Source organism: Coloeus monedula (genome assembly GCF_965178545.1).
Source record: "Coloeus monedula genome assembly, chromosome: 7".
Lineage (NCBI taxonomy): Eukaryota > Metazoa > Chordata > Aves > Passeriformes > Corvidae > Coloeus > Coloeus monedula.
The window spans coordinates 38,472,403-38,491,938 of record NC_138787.1 but is presented as its reverse complement, the minus strand read 5'-3'; the positions used below and the strand labels follow the sequence as shown (position 1 = coordinate 38,491,938).

At 44.3% G+C, this 19,536-nt stretch overlaps 1 protein-coding gene across 6 annotated transcripts in view; it reads right to left on the bottom strand.

The window, feature by feature from the left end:
* MBD5 (methyl-CpG binding domain protein 5) overlaps nt 1-19,536 on the bottom strand; it is a 110,367-nt gene that overhangs the window by 19,289 nt on the left and 71,542 nt on the right. For 4 of the 6 annotated variants that reach the window (XM_082285058.1, XM_082285062.1, XM_082285059.1 and 1 more), the window contains 4 exons: nt 14,735-15,419; nt 11,151-11,253; nt 10,602-10,782; nt 6,239-8,377 (listed from right to left, as the gene is read on the bottom strand). In XM_082285058.1, coding sequence (XP_082141184.1) covers nt 6,239-8,377; nt 10,602-10,782; nt 11,151-11,253; nt 14,735-14,847 — 2,536 coding nt within the window. In that variant the 5' untranslated portion in view covers nt 14,848-15,419. The remainder of the gene's footprint in view (nt 1-6,238; nt 8,378-10,601; nt 10,783-11,150; nt 11,254-14,734; nt 15,420-19,536) is intronic. The other 2 variants (XM_082285060.1, XM_082285061.1) reach the window with 2 other exon arrangements.

The window sequence follows — 19,536 nt, the reverse complement described above, 5'->3', positions numbered from 1 at the left end:
GATTCCCAGTTCCATAAAAATGTGGTATTTTGGAGCCTGGAAACCCAAGTGAGCTCAGTAAATAATCAGAGTACAGGAGCTCTTAAGGGTAAAAGAGAATGAAAAAAGATGAAGGAGTCAGACTAAAAGCCCTAAAAGCCCAGGCCAAACCCAGCTCCTGCAGCCACAGACTCTGCCAAAGGTTCTTCTGCCACTTGTTGAGAATGAACTCTTTGCAACGCAGCAAAAAGAAGAAATATCCCAAATGCAGAAAAAGCAGATCTGTTGTTCTCTCAGAGGGTCAAAGAAATGTTTTGGGAGCAAATAAATAGGATATCCATTTTAAAAATTATTACTGGTTTTATTTATGAGCATTTTAAATTCTGTTTTCTTTCGAGAGCAGGTTCATTTTCCTGTGTGGATTTTAGCTGTGCTCCTTTTTTTAAAGCATTGCTGGACAGGTGTTCTTAAGCAAAGACAATCAAATAAATGGGTATTATGGAATCAGTTTGTTTTTGAGAAGATTCACTTAAAATAAAGAAATTAGAGTGGGAGATATTCATCATTAATATCTCAGAATTGTCCTTCCTAACTATAGATGCATTTTCCTAAAGGATTGCGCTTAGAGCACACCAATTAGAAAAGAATATTTATTGCCAGTGCTATTTTACAACTCTTTTCCCTGTAAGAAACTCTCCATTATGCATCCCAGGATTTAAATAGTCTCAAAGATACAGTGCTGGAATTTGTGGAATAAAAATAGTCACTAAAACAGGTGTATGAAGCACTCAGCAAAGTGCAGAACTTGCTCATTAGCCATTAACACCTGAAACATTTTTAGAACTGAGCACAAATAAATGGTACAGGTTCCACTTTCTCAGTTCTTGCTTTTCAGAGAATCCCACATCGGTTTGGGTTGGAAGGGATTTTAGGACTCTCCAGTGCCACCCCCTGCCATGGGACACCTCCCACTGTCCCAGGCTGCTCCAAGCCCTGTCCAGCCTGGCCTTGGACACTGCCAGGGATCCAGGGGCAGCCACAGCTTCTCTGGGCACCCTGTGCCAGTGCCTGCCCACCCTCCCAGCCAGGAATTCCTTCCCAAAATCCCATCTCTCCCTGCCCTCTCGCAGTGGGAAGCCATTCCCATTGTCCTGTCACTCCAGGCCCTTGTAAATCACCTCTCTGCATATCCATTAAAACCACAGCCAGCTTTGTTGTACATTCGACATTTTCTTGGCTGCTTTTCTAACTTAGAACCTTGCAAGTTTTGGAAACCCTTGTTGGAATCTCCCATCTCTCCTGAATTCCTCACTCAATTCCACCACCTCCATTCTCTCCCGGTGAAATTCCAGGCAGAAGGACTCTGCAGGATTCTCTCCAATGTGTGAGTGGAGAGAGTTTCCCTGCATTCCTGACCCTGAGATCAGGAGGGTGTGGAAGCACAGAAGATCACTCAGATAGTTTAATTACTACCACAGCTCAAAGGAGCTGTGACACCCCAGCCACCACCGGGTCACCCAGCCACGCCCGAGGTCTCCCGGCGCTGCCGCAGCACCAGGGGGAAATTGGAATTAATAACAACTTAGAGATAAAACCTCGCAGTTTGCATTAGTGGGGAGATTGCTCAATTAGTGATTCCCAGAGCCTTCACTTCCCACTGAAATTGCTGATGGAAAACACGACTTCAGAGTCCTTAAAGATCCCAGACAATGAGTCCTTGCTTTAACTCCCTATTCCATCCCTTACCTGCACACTTACAACCAGGAGCTACACATTTTGACAATTATATTCCTCCTTTTCTTCCTGGAATGGAAAACATTTAAGATCTTTATCTGATATCTCCTTTATTACACCGCTTCCAATTCCAAAGAAACCATAATTCAGCAGTGAAGCACAAGCTGCTGTCACTCGTTCTGCTTATCGAGATCCTGCAGCGCCCTGAGACAGCACAGAGATCACCAAAAACGGGCCAATAAATAAAATATCCCCCTCAGCCCAGCAGAACCAGTTAAAAACCTGCACTGCCCTTGTGGGGAGCACCCCATGCCCATGGAACATGCTCTGCTGGGTAATATTTACCTGCCCACAATCCCCGTGCTGCCTGTGGCACCACGCTCCATGATCACAGTGGTTTTTCTCATTTACAACAAAGCAGCTGAAATCTTGGCCCCTAAAATTTTGGGGGAAGGGCAAAAAGCCCAGAACTGCTTATAGGACGACAGAAGTCTGTAAAATCAGGCTTTTTTAAAATTCAGTTTTGAAAATTTAATACCTGACCGAATTTCAGTCTCGACTCCTCTCCCTGCCCATCTTCTCTGATTCCTGCATTTTCCCAGCACTGCTGGGTAGGAAATGACTCGGAGGGAACTGCTGTGATGTGCTCAGCTGTTAGCAGAAAGCAGAGCAGTGTTTGAGCAGAAAACTGTCAAGACAACAGCACACGAGTGCAGGAGCAGGAATTCAGGATTTTCTCACTTGCTCTCCTCTCTCCCCACTCACAGCTGTGGCAGATGCATTGCAAATGAAGGAAAACACTTGACTGCAAATCTGGGAAGCTAAAAATGCAATAAAAAGCATTATTTCCTTCAATTATCCCCACTCCTCCCCCTAGCAAGGGCTGGAGCTGCCCACTGGTTCCATTTTCAGATGGTGAGAGCTAAATATGTGTGGGAAATCCCATACAATTAATTCAGTTCTTCTCTGTACTAATATCTTTAATAAGACTCATCTTTCTACATTTATTTGTTATTATTTTTCACAAATCCCCTGACTTTTATCAAGATAAATCCCTAGAAAGTTGCATGGCAGCTAAAACACCAACCAGGTAAGTGTCTGGTTAATTCAAAGACTGTGAATTGTTGGAAAATTCCGATTTTAAGAGGTAAAACAACACCAGAAAACCCCAAGCTGTGTTCAAGCAAGCACTGAACATTTTCCTTATTCTCCACAGTTCCTATCTGAATAGAAAAATAATCACTCTCATCTTCCCAAAATAATAACAGGGGAAAATAAGGCAGAATAGGAAAAGGAAGCTGGAATGAAGTAACAGGGATTCCTTATAATCGTTCCCAAGCAGGGAAAAGTCCCTCTGGATGTTTCTATCAATCCCAAATCAATGGGATATTTCAATCTGCTTTCTTTCTTTATTTATGGGATATTTATTTGCTTTAAATTGGAAGAGTAGGTGCTTGCCATCCTGTCTAGGGGTGACTCCAGTTTAATAAGAAATTTTTTCTCAGGCACAAGTCCCAAGAAGTTGCCAGATACTCTTCTGACCAAAGTCCTCCTGATTTTGTAATTCTAGGATATATAAAGTGATTTTGGGAAGCAAATCCAGACTTGTTTGGTTTAATTTTTGTTTTCCAGCAGTTTGCATTGATTTGATGAAATCAGCGCCTCCTAAACCCCTTCTCGGGGGGGTCTGGTTTTCCAAGGCCATGTTCCATTCCCAGTTTTCTTGGCTCTATTAAAACAAATTCCTCTCCTCACCCTCAGTGATTGGGGCCGTGCTCCTCCTTATTTAATTATACTTCACTATTTCTATTCTGTGCATTTCACCAGGGAAGGAATTACAGCCTTTTTTTGCCAGATCTGCCAATTTTTTGTCACTTCTTAACTTCTAGACCCAGAGTTTCTCCTATTTTATAATGTTAATATTTGAGACCACTGATCATCTTTATTTCCGTGGTTATTGTGGTTCCCTTAATTTCCCTTATCAGCTGTACTGATTTGCACGGATTTGATTGTATTCCCAAATATTTTCACTCACTTCCATCCATCCCATTATTTATGGATGTTGCCTTCTCAGCAGGATTTAGATGTTGTATGTTCAACACTCAAACACAGATTTCCTACCCTGTGAACCACACGTTAACAGCAAGAAAAAGGTAAATAAATAAAACCCTACAATCAAATCCATCACCCAGTGATGCAGTCCCATCCTAGAAAAAGAACAAACTCCACCACAATCACCCTGAAAATTACCTGGGAACTAAAGATATTATCTGTGGAAGAAGAAAACAAAAGCTGGAATAACAAAACTTGGTCCATGTGGTTAAAATATAATTAAAAGATTAAGCAATAACCAGCTAATTGTGGGGATTCACAGGATTTTTTTCCTCTCAGGAGCTATTTCTGAGGAGTAGCTGGTCAGAATCGCTGGCACAGACACAAAAAACAGATTTAGCAATTAAAATACTTCAAAACACAGGGAAAAAAACAAGCCACAAACTGAAATATGAACATGAGAGGTTCCTCGAAACATCTTCCTCAGCTGAATTGCTCTGGAAAATTCAGTGTACAGGGGCTTTCACCTGAAACTAATGGAGGAGAATTCCCAATATTCCTCTTCCCAGTTTTGTTACGGAGCTCAGTGCAGGCTGGCAACTCACTTTTACTTTAAAAAGTTATTATTAACACAAAATACTCAACATTTCGCAGGAGTTTTGTGGAAAGAACATTCCCATTCTCCTGGAAATCCAAGAGAATTCCCCTCTCTGGATTCAACCTCACCCCTGAGCCCTGTGCTGCTGTGAGGGCTCAGGCACGAGGCTCAGCGAAGGTTTGTGCAGAATTTTAGGGAATAACACAAAGGTAACACAACCTGAGACTTCACCTTAAAGAAGAAAACGTTCTCCAGGCTTCATCATGGATATTCAATAAATAATTAAATGCAGGCTGTGCATTCTGCAAGCACCAAACTACAGAAATAACTCCTTCAGCAGCAGAGAATGGAAGATTTCACAACTTTCCAGCCTTTGCCTACATGGAATTGCCTCTTATCTTTTAGATAAGGACAGAAGTGTGACTTGAGGCTTTATAATTATACAGTTCTAATCCTCTCAGCCATCCCCAGGGGGTGGGAATGCCAGGGCAGAACTGGAGTCCCCAGGTGGGGTTATGCACCAGTTCCTGTTCCTCCAGGGATAAGAACCGAACCAGTTGTTGATGTTGGAACCTTTCTCAGGGGTTTGACTCATTTGTTCTGTTGCATTTGAGGTTTTGGGATGAAATTCAGCTTGGAGCTGAGTGGAATTACAAGCACAGGCTCTGATTAACACAGGGACACCACAGGAGCCTTTGGGAGCGGTGCAAACTCCAGCCAAGGTGGGAACCCAAGGGATTGTGTCCTATGCTCAGTGGGACAGGGAAGCAAATTCCTGAGGCAATCCCAGACCTTTGTTCTGTGCAGAGAAGTACAAAGTCTCAGAAACTGCATCAGGAAATGCCCCCTGTGTCAGCATGATAAGGCAAAAGAGCCACACAAGGATTGAGAGCTGCTTGTTGTGGCCTCTCCAGGCAAGAAAAAATTAAACCTTTTTATCCCAGGGATGGGGAGAAGCCCTTAAAAGTCATCAGGAACCATGAGCAGAGTAATATTAGAACACTGTTTTTCTATTACTCCTATAATTCCATTCTGGACTTTAAACGGGGAAGCTGAGGAATGCAGAGCAGGTTCTTGCTTGGGTTAATGAGACTTGAACACTTTGGTGTGACCTGGGTTTTCATTCCACTTCAGAAATTTACACCAGTTCCATCTTCTAATACTTGGTTCAACCAGCAACAGTCAATGAATTCACATTTCTGAGCTGTTTCCCTTCTCTCTTTAAACCCCCCGGAGATGATAACAGCAGCAAACCCATTTCCTCTCCAAATCTCCCCTGGTGAACAAGCCAGGAAATCCCTCCCTACACTCCTCCAACTATTTATTCAGCCATTTAATCACCACCTTAGTAAAATTACCCCAATAAAAGCAAACACAGGCTTGGCATTCCCTCCTGCTGGCCCTGAAAAGGGTTATTTTGTACATTTTGGTACTCCTAGGACCTGCTCCAATCTCTGACACCGCCTCTTTAATTCCAGCAGTAAGGAGCTCATGGATCAACCAGACATGCACTGCCAGGTGAGCCACAACGCTGGAGCAGGGCAGGCTGCAAAAGAACTCCAATTTATTTGGAGAAGTGACAAAAGAGGTGTGGGTATGTCCAGAAGTGAATGGATTTTATTCATGAAGAGTGTGAAGAAGTTAGCAGAAGCAAGAGTTATCACAGGATGGTTTTGTGCAGAAAAAGGAAGAGATGTTTTAATTTACCCATGTTTTTTTTCCTTTCCGTTTTAGTTTTGACCATGTGGTTTTCAGCATGAAACAGGTGCACTTTTCACCAGGGTAAACCCGAGTTTAACAAGGAACATTTAAAACCAATCACCACGGATTTCCAAGGATGGAAACCTGGGAGAAGCCCCTCAGGAGGCCACGTACCTGCTTCAGGACTCGTTTGATTACAGCTGCTCCCAATGCTGTTTGGGATCACTGGAGTGGAGGGTGCCTGGAGTCTGGCCTGAGGTGGGTTGGGATGTAAGGAGTTTCCTAAGGCCATTCCTGGCTGGGGGAGCATCCCGCAGCTCCCGCTGGCCTGCATCTGGTTGAGGAGCCCCGCCAGGTGGTTGGAGGGGGCCGGGCCGGCGGCGGGGCCGAAGCCGGGGTTGGTGCTGGGGCAGGGCAGCCCCTCCCCGCGCAGGGGCAGCCCCGGGGCCAGCGGGGCCGCCAGGCCACCCGAGCCCAGCGCAGGCTCTGCCAGGTGCAGCTGGGTGCCGGGGCAGGGCAGGGCGCTGCTGGAGCTCCCGCAGCCCGAGGAACTATTGCTGCTCCCGTGGGAGCTCTGACAACTCATGGACTGCAGGAGCTGCGACATGGAGCTGATGGGGAAGGAGCTTTGACTTGGCTTTCTTATCAAATCAGAGCCAGCTTTGGAAACCCCAGAGCTGTCCAACTGAGACTGTCTCAGCAAGCTCAGCACCGTGGTGGTCGGCTGCTTCCTTTTCCTCAGAGGATCCTTTTGCTGAGACATCAATTTATCTCTCAGTGCTGCCCGGCCACTCTGCCCTTCCGTGGTGGGGAGGAGCACGTTGGCAGCAGGAGGGAACATGGGATTTAAAGTGCTGTGTCCTTCGGTGCTGCCGCCACTGGCAACAGGTCCAGAATTGCTACTGCTGTTATTGTTGTTACCAGCAAGTTTATTTTGATTTGCTAGCTGTGCTTTGGCTGCTGCTGAGAGTAAACTGCTTGCTGGAAAAGAGGCAGCGTTGTGCTGGTTCAAGATCTGATTTAAAGGCATTCCCAGCAAACCAGGCTGACTCTTCAAGGAACCGCTTCCAGCCGATGCAGCGGGAAAAACTGCATTGTTTGGAGGATTTAATACATTACTCATTCCAGCAATTAATGGGTTAGGGATGTCCTTGTATTGATTAAGTCCATCGTGCTTGGTGGAAGGGCTGGATGGCATAGACGGCCTCGGTGACCCTATGGTTGACCTCGGGGACCTGGGAGGGACTTTGATACCACTACAGGATGACTGTGGCCCTACTGGAGGCAGCAGGAAGTTTCCGTGATCGGACGAGGTGGAAGAAGAACGCGATCTTTGGGGAGAAGCCTCGATCCTTCCGATGCCGGATGCCATCATGTGAACGGGGGACGTCACCGGCGACGGGGACAGGGACGTTGAAGCCGAGTGCTGAACCCTTTGGACGTGACTGCCATGGTTCATGTGGGCGGGTTTGACGGTGGGCAGGGGCAGGTTGCTGGGCAGGGGCACCACGGCGGGGGGCATGCTTACATTCATCACGGGTACCTGAGAGTGGACACTCGAGTGGAAAGTGGTGGGGTTCATGATCACGGGGTTCTGGTTCACCGGTTTGCTGGGAATTGGGTCCAGTATGCCAAGAGGATCCTTCTCGGATGTTAATGGCTTTTTCTGAAGAGCACAAGAAGGTGGTGGAGGGGGTGGGGGTGGGCCTTGGGGGGGTTTATGGTGGAACATTGCTCGTGGTATTTCCATACCAGCTGAAAAGTTACACAGGGGTTTTTTCATTACTGGGCTCTTGGTGGTCAGGGTGGGGGACAGAGGTATATTAGTCCTTCCAGCCATTGCACAGGATGACTGTATGGGAGAGCCGTGGAGCATGACTGACGGCGGGGACAGAGGCGTCCTGGTCATGTGGATAGGACTGGAGTTGGGTGCTCCATGAAAACTGGGATTGTTCCTTGTGAAGACATCGGGGCTTCCGAGAGGGTCAGTCCTGGGAGAGATGGAGCCGTCCCCGTAGATCTGCGACCCCGATGACGCTGGGCTGGGCATCCCCCCGTGACTGCCGCGGTACGGAGACTTCTGCCCCAGTTCATTGCTCCCCAATCTCTGCCTGGGATAGGCAGGATGGAGCTCTGCTTGCTGGCTTCCAGCCATTTCTTGCACATAAAGCCTACCCATGGCATTAGATGCCCCCATCATCAACTTGAAAGGAGTCTTACATTCCGGCATCACAGAATTTGTAATTCCTTCATGTGATTTATTCCTCATCGACCTTGGAGTTGCTGCTCGAGTGGGAACTACCGGCGTTGCACCTGGTATGGGAAACACACAACAGTTACTGGTTGGAAAACCAGTGTCCCACGTTTCAGGGCAAAGCTACTGAGTGTGGAAATATTCCCAAAAGCTCAGGGAGCCTTTGGCTAAACTTTTGCTTCAGCAGAAATAAACCCTCCATCACCGAGCGGCTGCTGGAACGGTGCCTGTTCCCAACGACACAGTTGTACATTCCATATCCCAAAGAAACATGGACCATTTTAAACCTTTTCCCTTCCCTTTTGCCTTTTCCAGCCACTACCTCCAGCGTCCTGCATCTCCAGCATCCCCCCTCTGGCAGGAGGAGCGGGATCGCTGTGGCAGGGAAAAGGAGCCTCTGGCACCATCTATTGAGGACAGGAGGAACAAAGCCCATCCAGGATTTGAGACTCATTTCCCACAGAAAAGGTCCTGTCCCAAATGCTGTCCGTGAGGAGGGATCCTGAATGCTTTCTGTTTGTTTTCAGGATGAAAGCCTTGGGAATATTTGCACATGTTGACATATAATGGAAAAATTTCCTGTAAATCCTACTTTTGAGGCTACACGTTCCTACAAGCACAAGGCCACTTTCCACCTTTATTTAAAGATTTTTTTCAATGTTTTACTTCCAGACTAGAAGCACAAGCAGCTCCAAGTCTGGGGGACTTTCTGCCAGTTTTGCTGCTCTGGGAATTTGCAATTCAGCTCAGAGTGTTTGGCATGTAGCCCCTGGATATGCAAAATTCAACTGGAATTGGGAGCTAAAAATTCCATGTTCAAATGAACTCAGAGGTGCCTTGAAATTCCTCTACTCATTTTCCCTTCAGCCTGATCAGAGGGCACTGACAATCCTGCCTTTATCCTATTTGCTCCAACATGAGAGAAACAAACATTTCCCCTGTCCCAAAATACAATCAAAGTCTCATTTAGGGTGACAAAACTAAAGGCTGAACTGCAAAATAAAATAGTTATGAGAGACCTCACTTTGAGTGCTGGAAATAAGCAAATGGTCACATATCAATGTGCAAAAATGAAAAAGATCTTTTGCTTTCAAGGGGATTTACTGGGGAATTTTCTTCTTTGGTTATGCACATAAGTCTGACCGACAGAGGAGGTAAGAGCACATAAATATATATAAATTACCTCCTTCATTTTGCTAGTTTTTTGAAAACAGGAATGTAATTTAAGTACTACTCATTAAAAAAAATGAAGCAGGGAAATGCACAGTAACTTGGGAAATTGTGCTGTTAGTTGAAAACAAAATTACACTGAAAAAAATTTCCAAAGAAGGTTTTAAATCCTAAATTTCAATATGAAAATGCAGGGGCACATCAGTACTATGAACAGCATGGGTATCTGAGCATTGTCTATGTATCTAAAATTTATTATTTCTTGATTTTCTTATAATTTTTCCACTTTGAAGTGGGAAGAGCAATTGGCCAGGTGTTATGATAGCAGTGAGGGGTGCAGAAGAGCTCTCAGGCCTTTTCCCAGGAGCTGTAACACCAGAGTATAGAAATAAAAACTCAGCACCCTTCCCTCCTTTGTCCTGCCCACTGGGATTTGTAATTCTCCTTCAGAACCTGTTCTTGTGAATTCTTACAAAGTCCCTAATTCCAGATGAATTTCTGGGTTTGGAGCTGTTTCAGTGCTAACTCTGCTTTCACTCCAGGTCTCAGGGAGCCCCCCCAGTTTTACAACATGTTTTGATCTTTTGTTTGGAGAGTACCTGTCAACTTCAGGTACCAACAAATTTCCTCATTTTTTTAATTGATGGGGATAATTAAAATGCTAATCCAGGTTGGTGGCCAAAAATAATCCTTGAGAAATGATGGTGGAGATCTCCTCTTGCTGTCTATTCTCCTTGACAATACAATTTCCCATTTAGCCAAGTCCTTAGCCACATCCTAATCCCTTCATAATCACTTTATTCTGCTCCTCTAATTTCCCATGTGACAGAATATCAGACATATTACTACAGTTCCAAAAGATGAGTGCTAATGTATTTTCTTTGTCTAGAACAATCTGGTATCTTTTCCAAGAAAATCATGCTCTTAGTCTGGGCTGACCTGCTTTTAGACTCATTTTCTATCTACCTCCATCTCTGATTACTCCCATTATTTATTCCTTCAATCTGCTTATTTTTGTACTCACAGTAAGACTTTCGGGGTGGTTTTGCATAGTGATTATATAGATAAAAAATCAGATTATGAAATGATTCTGCATGATTTCGTTTTACTCACTTGTTCCACCACCAGGACTAGTTAGAACCAGTGAAGGATGTGGTGCTTCCATGCTTTTATGAAGTGTAGCCACAGCAATGATTTTCCTTTTGTGAATGCATAGTTTGGTGACATCTTCGTCCGCTTTAACATCTTCAGCAGTTCTCTGCTTCACAGCAGCTCCAGGATCAAAATTAAAGACCTGGCAGTGAAAATTGCAGCGTTTAAAATAATGACTACAGGCAGCAAAGTCACCAATTTCACATAAATTAGGAACTTTATATGGACTAGAGGAATTTTCCTCTGTTCTTGACTGCTCCTACATTGCCCAAGAGATTCCTTGACAGGATGTTTGGAAACAACAAATAAAAAATGAATATATTTATAATAACTGAGTCAGATCCTCTCCAAGAGGGGCTAAGGCAGAGGGGAGCTGAATTTTGTATCTTAAGGTCTAACTCTGGGTGGACACCACTTATTTTAGAGATGATCTGAACAGAGACTGAGTCATCGGCATGGGCAGCTCATAAATATTATGGCACAGAGATCCAAAATGATGCTGTGCTTTACCTTGGGAAGAACAAGAGGACATTCTAGGCCACACTTGCACGTTCCATCAGTCAGCAAGTAAGTCTTCACCTGCTCCAAGCAGGATAATAAAGACCCACTGGGACTGTAAAGGAACAGAAATGATGAATATGAGCTCTTTGATAGGTCATGACTTGCATCTGCTCACAAGGGCAGTGGGGAAAATCACATTTTATTTTTTTTTCTCATAGTACTTCTTGCTTTTACTCAAGAATTGAGATAATAGTGACAAAAAACCCCCCAAACACATTTTGAAAAGAAACAAAACTGTTGCAGCCGGGTCTCTTTGTTGCACAAAGTTTGGTTTCATTCAGCTAAAATTTCGACCTTCTCACTGAAAGTGAGGAATATTACACCAAGGAGCCAGGCCAGTGAGCTCCTGATAAACTGCACTCGGATTTCTCCAGCTCCCACCAGAAAATCATTATCCCCACATCCCAAAATAGGGCACTGGAAACTCTGTTATGGCAAAAACACCAATTCATAAGATGAAAAAAGAGTTCTCGTGTCCCCAGCCTGTAACTTGCAGATTGCTCTTTATTGCTGGGCCAGCTGAACTGTTTATCTGGAATAAAACACTGCTTATTAATGGCAGCTGTAAATAGCCCTCATTCAAACAAAAACAACTCAAGTGGAATAGTTTGGATCACGAAAACACTCATGACTCAAAATTCCAATCTATGACGAACTTTGGTACTTAGAATCCAACACATAAACACCTCATCCTGCACGAGAACCGAGTCACATCTAAAGCAACATCTGCAAGTGACATTTAAAGTTCTGCTGACAGTTTAAATAAGTAATTTCTTTGCCAGACATGCCCTGAAATATTTATTTTGGGGAGAAGTGCTCAGGTTGAATATGTGTAACAGTGACAGTTTGGAGGGTGAGGAAGATGGAAGAGCAATCTAAAAATAAAGGTACAGGTCTGGTGACTGGTCAGGAAGTCAAACCTTCCCTGTCTGAAATCCTTGGGGAGCAGGGGGAAACTGTTCTTCATTTTTATTTATTTTAACTAAACCAGGATCCTGCCTGATCCCTTTGGATGTTCTCACCTGTCCTGATCATGCTCAGCCCAGGCAAACTCCACACTTGAGGATGTAACAGCTTCCCATGGGAGAATCCCAGACTGACATTTGCTCTGAACCATCCCATATACACCCAAATCTCTCCAGACACTTTCTGTGATCTTTAAAATCTCCTGTTAGAAAGCATTCCCAGGAATATGATCTGGAGTGAGGATGCTGTTTTATTTGCATTGGCTAAAAAAGGCTGCTTTTCCCAGGATAATTTTAGTAAAAAGAGATTTTAAATAACCTTGGTGTGCTGTTTGCCTGGGCACACATAACCAGTGCAGGCTCCAGGAGATCCTGGAGCCTGGAAAAAACAGGAGTGTGCTGACAACCAGTGAGTGTGAAGGAAGGTCAATCCACTAAATGTGTGGGATGTGGGATGCAGCATCCCTACTGCACACACATGCAGGGTTGTTTGTCCACAGAACCCAACCCAATTTTAAAAAGGGCCACTTCTTCCCTGTTTCTGCCTTGATTCTGAGCAGAGCTGTAAACTCTGCAAAGTCTCTTGTGTGTGCACAAAGTTACTGACACTTCTGTAACACACAGGATAATCCACAGCTTCCTTTGTAAGAAACTACATGGAATTCCAGACTGGTTTGGGTTGGAAAAATCAGCTGAGTCCACCCTGTGCCATGGGCAGGGACACCTTCCACCATCGCAGGTTGCTCCAAGCCCCGTCCAACCTGGCCTTGGACGCTTCCAGGAATGATTCAGGCCCTACTTAGCAGCACTGTTTTGCTAAGAAAAGCCCTGAGAGTCAATTCAGTGCTTCTACCAGGTAACGAAAACCAGTTAATGAATGGATTTAATCTTGATTTAATCCAAAGCAACTGCTGACAGCTGACAGGAGAGCGTCCGTGCTTTCCAAGGAGGCACAAACAGAGAGTCTTTATTCAGCTGGGATCATCTATTCCACTTAAATCATGTCAGATCTTAATATATCCACTAATTTTCCCTGGGATAGCTGTGGAGTCAATATTGTTTGACCTTTCCTCGTCTCCATAAATGCTGTGCATGCTGGCAGGGCAGGGAGCAGCTTGTGGAGACTCAATCCTGGAGGATTCAGCTGCCCCGATGGAGCCCTGTGGATGCTCCATGTCAGGCAGGAGATTGGATTATTGGACTTCCACCCTTTCCAACCAACACATCCTGCTCTGTGCCTTGCACCAAACAGGAGTGTAAAATATTTTGCTTCATCAGAACAGCTCGGAGAAGGCAACCAGAAAATTCACCAAAAAAAAATACATTGGAAAACTTGGGAAAAGGGCAGGAATGAGCTTCCCCACAGCTGTTGAAAATGTGTAAAACTTGTTAGAGCTGTGCAAAATGAAGTTCAAAAGCTGGTGGGATCATCAGGTACATAAAAATACCAAAGCATTATTTTCCTGATGTCTGGATATAGAGATTATTGGGAGAAAAACCACTAATCCACAACTTTTCCTTTCCCATTGATCTGTGACTGAGGCAGAGGCCCAGTGAATTACAGCTGTAATGAGAAATACAAGGGCAAGGTGGTTTCTCTTTGCCATGGGTATCACTCACATGGATTGGGTTTGATTCTGCTAATTGAGAACACAAACCAGAAATCCTGGAATGCATCTGATCCTTTATGGTGGTTTAGTGTAACACTGGAGTGTGCTTTGGCTCATTACAGGCTTTGGTATTGGTAATACACAAAATGTTGCGAGAAGCAGTTATTTTAATCACAGAACAGTGGAAGAAATTTAAGCAAATAACTGACTGATAATCACATAGACTTGTGTGATGCAAACCCAATGTCCCCACATTTTATAAAGCTAACTTTGATCTTTTTTCCAATAACATTTAATTCAGACTCTCTTTGTCTGAACACATTTATTTCATAGCAATTTCGATGCATTTCTTTGTGACCGTTCCAGGGCGAAGCAAAAAAAAATCCAATAAGCTAAGAAAATAAACAAATAAAGTACCTATAACTTTGGATTTAGGTTTATGTTCCTGGTTTTTTTTCTACCTGAGAAATGTGAGGGGTCCATAGAAGTTGAAGAACATCAGTGATAGTGAACACAGAACCTTCATGGGCATAAAAAAATGGGTTTGGAGCTATTGAGTAGTCACATAATTTAAATTTACTTTGAAAAGAATCACAAAATCATGGAATGGGTTGGGTTGGAAGGGATCTAAAGCTCCATCCCTGCCCAGAGACACCTCCCACTGTCCCAGGGTGCTCCAAGCCCCGTCCAACCTGGCTTTGGGCACTGCCAGGGATCCAGGGGCAGCCACAGCTGCTCTGGGCACCCTGTGCCAGGGCCTGCCCACCCTCAGAGCCAGGAATCCCTTCCCAGTATCCCACCTAAATCTCCCCTCCTTCAGCTTCCCAAGACGATCTTGCACTCGAAGAACAATTTCTTGGAAGTTTTTGAGCAGAAGAAACGAGCTGAGTCAGCAGTTTACTGCACATTGTGGCCAAACTCCACCGAACACCGGCCCCAGCCCCTGAGGTGACCTTACCTGATGTAGAGAACTCCACTTTGGTCCACCCTCCGCTGCCAACCAACGGGAACTTGCACTGCTGGTGGCCCTCCATCCGTGTCCCCTCCGTCACACTCCTTCCCACCATTCATTTTCCTGTTTCTGGTTATGAGTCTTCAAAGATATCAACAGTAAGGTGATATCCTTTTATTACATGTCATCCTGGCCTCCCAAAGCAGGCCCTGCAGCACAGCTTTCCCCAAATCCTACAAAGTGCATTGGGAGGCTCCAGCTCAGTTTGAAACCAAGTCCTTAAAAGTGGCCATTTTGGTTAATGAGTCACTTTCCCATTATAATCCACATTAAATATGCAATGTTTAACTCCTTATATATTCATAAGGATGAACTATATAGATAAAAATTAGTGCTTCCAACTTGGGAAATTCATAATTCACCAATCCTTTGTTACCTGTCAGAAAGGAGAATGGGGAAAAGGAGAATTTCTAGTTCAACAGCATGATGGCTCCAAGCTTGATGACTGTCTAAGATAACTTGTATTTTGTGAAAGCTCGTCTCATTTTTATAAATATGAGTCAGATCCAATACCTCCAGGTATTACACCCTTTATATGCCACATTCTTTTTGTTTTCTTTTTATCTTCTGTTCATGATCCAAGTTGTCTTCTTGAGTTTCTTTCCTGACTCCTTGGCTCCAATCAAACAGCCTGAAAGATACAGATGTGGGAAACACGTGAGCCATTCTCTCCAGCCTTTCAGCCCAGCTCAGTAACTCAGGGAGATGTTTACAGCTGCAGCCATTTCCAGAGCTTAAAATCAAAATTTTAAATGTCAATGGAACCATCAAAATAAGGCTCAGAGCAAACAGAATCCTGCCAGCATTTTCTGTTTATATGTGGATGCAATTGAGCTACATCTTAAAAGCTACCAGAGTGCAACTGCTGGTAAATAGTTGATGTACAGTTTGGGAGAATTAAGGGATGCATCTTTTCACTGAATATTTTCACATATGCTTCTGTTCAGAACTATCAGCAGATGACTAAATTAATGCCCTTTAAAAATTGCTTAGAAAACTGAATGAATTTCATGTGAAGGAAGCTGCTTCTAGGCTTTGATAATATCCATAAAAATGCAAACCTCCTGCATTTCGATTGAATTAAAATAATCATCTCACCAAACAACTGGGTAATAAAAAGGGAAAAGCCAGCAGCAGTGACTGATCTCTGAATACCTGTGAAACAATCTGAATATCCTCAGCAATAATTCCCCTCAGAGATTTTCTCTCATGACAGAAGTTGTGTCATTCCCCCAAAATAGTTTTTTCAAGCTGACCAGGTGAGACTTAATTCTTGAGACTGGACATTTTATTGAGGTGAGACAAACATGGAATGTGGAATTTAAATAGTAAATACACCAGAAAAAAAGCAACAATCCTAAATTCAAATATAGGATGGCACTGATGACTGCTGCAGTAACAATGTTAGGAGGTTTTATTTGGAATCAGGTGTCTATCCTGCCTTATTCCCAACACTAACATTATGCCAACATGTTAAAACATAATCAGTGTTATAGACCTGACTGATTTTAATAAGAAAAGGGTTTTTTTTTTAAAGACAGAAATGGAACATAAAGACATTTCTGCAATAACACCACATTACATCTATATTTAACAGTAATAACAGCTCCTTCCTTCAAGACCACTAAAGCAAGACTACAGAGGCATAAATATAGTCCTGGAAAATGTTCCCTTAAGTACCCTCATGCAGAACATTCCCTTTAGAAGTGCTGCTTAGAAATGTAAAGTTCCAAATGCTCCAAAAAGGAAAAAAAAAAAAAAAAACCAAAACCCTCACCAGGGTATTTCCAAGAAGGCTGTGGATAAAAGGAGCTGGCTGGACAGACCCCCTCCACTGAGGGGCTGGAATCTAAAGAACAGGGAATTGGCCAAAGGTTGGAATCCATGATCTTGGAGGCTTTTCCCAACCTTAATGACTGTGTGAGTTCAGCTTTCCTGCAGGATGAAGGCTTCTGGAATGGGCTGGCACTGTTCTGCAGGGATCTGGTTCCACTTTCCCAAGCATTCCAATGGGATGCAGCCCTTGGCCAGGCAAATCTCAGGAAGGGACGAGGGGCCTGATGAGCTCCTGCCCCGTGAAGGTCACAGTGGGTGTCCCATGGACACCCTGTCAGGTCTCCTATCAGAACAATCTACCCTTTAATCTCCCAGGCTGGAACACAGAAACAGGATTTGGAGAGCTCTTGGCAACAGTTCAGGGCTCCCTGAGGTTTTCAGTTCAGAAATTTGGGGGTTTGAGTGGTTTTATTCTGATTAAGGAGGGAGCAGATGAGGTTTCATCAAAAGCAGGCCAGAATTTACCTTATTGCTGAAAGCTGCACTGGCATTTTTACTGTAGGTCCCATGGAAGGCTGAAACAGGTAAAAAATTTCCCTGGTATTGTGAATTAAGTGAGAATTACCCTTCTGTAATGCAATAAAATCAGAAAATTTATAAAATACTGGGAGCACCCGGTGCAGGGGAAGTTGCTCATGTCTCAGCCCAGCCTTGCTGTGGCTCATGTTGCTATTTAGGGCCATTATGAGCAAATGATATCCAGGAATTGCTTTTTTTTTTTGCAAGAGACACCTCAAAGTAACTTTTCATTTCTACAGCTTCTGCAGGGCCCTGCCTCAGCTCCCATTCCACCTCCACCACAGGATTATCACCATCTAATCAGATAAACCTCTGTCTGGACTGCACCTGGAGTAAAACAGGACTGAAAAGAGCTAAAAAAATTCATGGAACCGTTTAATCTGTGAAAAGTATTTAAATATTTTTAGGAAAAAGAGCAGGGTTAGGTGGGATATTGGGGAGAAATTGTTCCCTGTGAGGGTGGGGAGGCCCTGGCACAGGGTGCCCAGAGCAGCTGTGGCTGCCCCTGGATCCCTGGAAGTGTCCAAGGCCAGGCTGGATGGGGCTTGGAGCAACCTGGGATGGTGGAAGGTGAGGATTAGAGGATCTTTAAGGTCCCTTCCATCCCAAACCAGTCCGGAATTCCATGGTTCTAAATTCAATTCTCCTCCAGGTACAAAATTACTTCAACCCCCACGCTCCCCTAAGCAGGAGCAGGACCAGAGCTATTCCCAGCTCCCAAATTTGACCTGTTCTGTGCAATTTTCTGTGCTGGGAGGACACCCTGAGGTGCCTGGGTGTGATGAGATCCAGAAAACCGGGCTAAGGCTCCCTGGGAGTTTCCAATACACACACAATCCGTGTTTTATAGGAAATGCTCATGGAATGAGATGTTTTTCCCTAAAATCCAGCGAAGTTCCATGTGGATTTCCACAAAATAAAGCCCCCAGTCCATGCAGTGATCTCTGCATGTTGCCATAGGCAGGAATGGCACAGGTAAGAGGTGCCCATCCATATTTCCATACTGAAATCCATCGTAAGCCACAGATGGAAAGTTCCTGGGTGTTCTTTGATTTAATTAATTTAATAACATCACACAACTCAAAGCTCTACTGGTCCAGAGATTTACAACTCAACAGGACAAGAGGAGATAGCTTCACGCTGTGCCAGGGGAGGCTCAGGTTGGACATCAGCAGGAATTTTTTCAAGGAAAGGGTGCTCAGGCCTTGGAAGTGCCCAGGGAGGTCTGGAGTGCCCATCCCTGGAGGTGTCCAAGGAAGGCCTGGAGGTGGCACTCAGTGCTCTGGGCTGGAGATGAGGTGGGCATCGGGCATGGCTTGGACTCCATGGCCCTGGAGGCCTTTTCCAACCTTTTCCTGGGATTCCACGATTGCAGAACCCCCCCATCTCCTCACGCACCGTTTGCCCCTTCCCCATCCAAGCACTCTCTGAAGTACTTTGGACTGGGATGCAAAGGAGTTGGATTTTGGACCAAATCCAAAGCGTTCTGGACACTGGAATGAATCCAAAGGCCTGATTTCCATCAGCCATGTAATAAATCCCTCCCCTCAGTAATCTCCTCACAGCTCCAGACAAGTCCTGTTATCTCACCACAAGTAACAAAGCTTTCCACATCCAAACCAGCGACCGCTTTTTGCCCTGTGCCAGCACATGATGTTTAGATTTGTTTTGCAGTCCAGTTTCATTACAATATCCTTCAAAATATTTCACTGGAGAACTATGCAAAAACTACACGGAATTCTTTCCCCCCTTTAGCCCCCTCGACCCCTTCCCTGCACGGAAAATTTCTCCTTAATTTTCATCTGCTGGTGCTCTCTCCCTTTTTGAAATGCTGGGTTCCAGGCAGCCTCTTCGCACACTCAGCTGTTAATATTTACTTTAACAATTTTTTTAGTCAAGTGGGAAAATAGAAAACTCGATAGGATATAAAAAGAAATTTAAACTAGATACTAATTGTCTGGATTCCAGTCTGTTACATACGATATGAATGATGTTTATTTTATTAGCAAGTGGACGTTGAGCCAGTTAAGACAAATTTTGACAGGTTGATATTGCAAATCATGGAATGGTTTGGGTTGGAAGGGACCTTAAAGGCCATTTTGTTCCACCCCCAGGGATACCTTCACTATCCCAGCTTGCTCCAAGCTTCTGAGTAATAAATTCTTTCCTTTTAAAATACAATCTAAATCTCTCCTCTTCTTCCCCCTTGTCCTCTGATCACTTTTGATGCTCCATTACTTTTTCCTTGAACATGAACTTTGAAGTGCCCAACAATTCCATGGATCACAAAGGGGCTCCACAATCCCTGCCTGGCTCTCTGAGGCACAAATCCCAGCTCCTACCTTTGGAGTGGCCACATTTTGAATATAAAGCTTTGCAAACACTTAGAACAA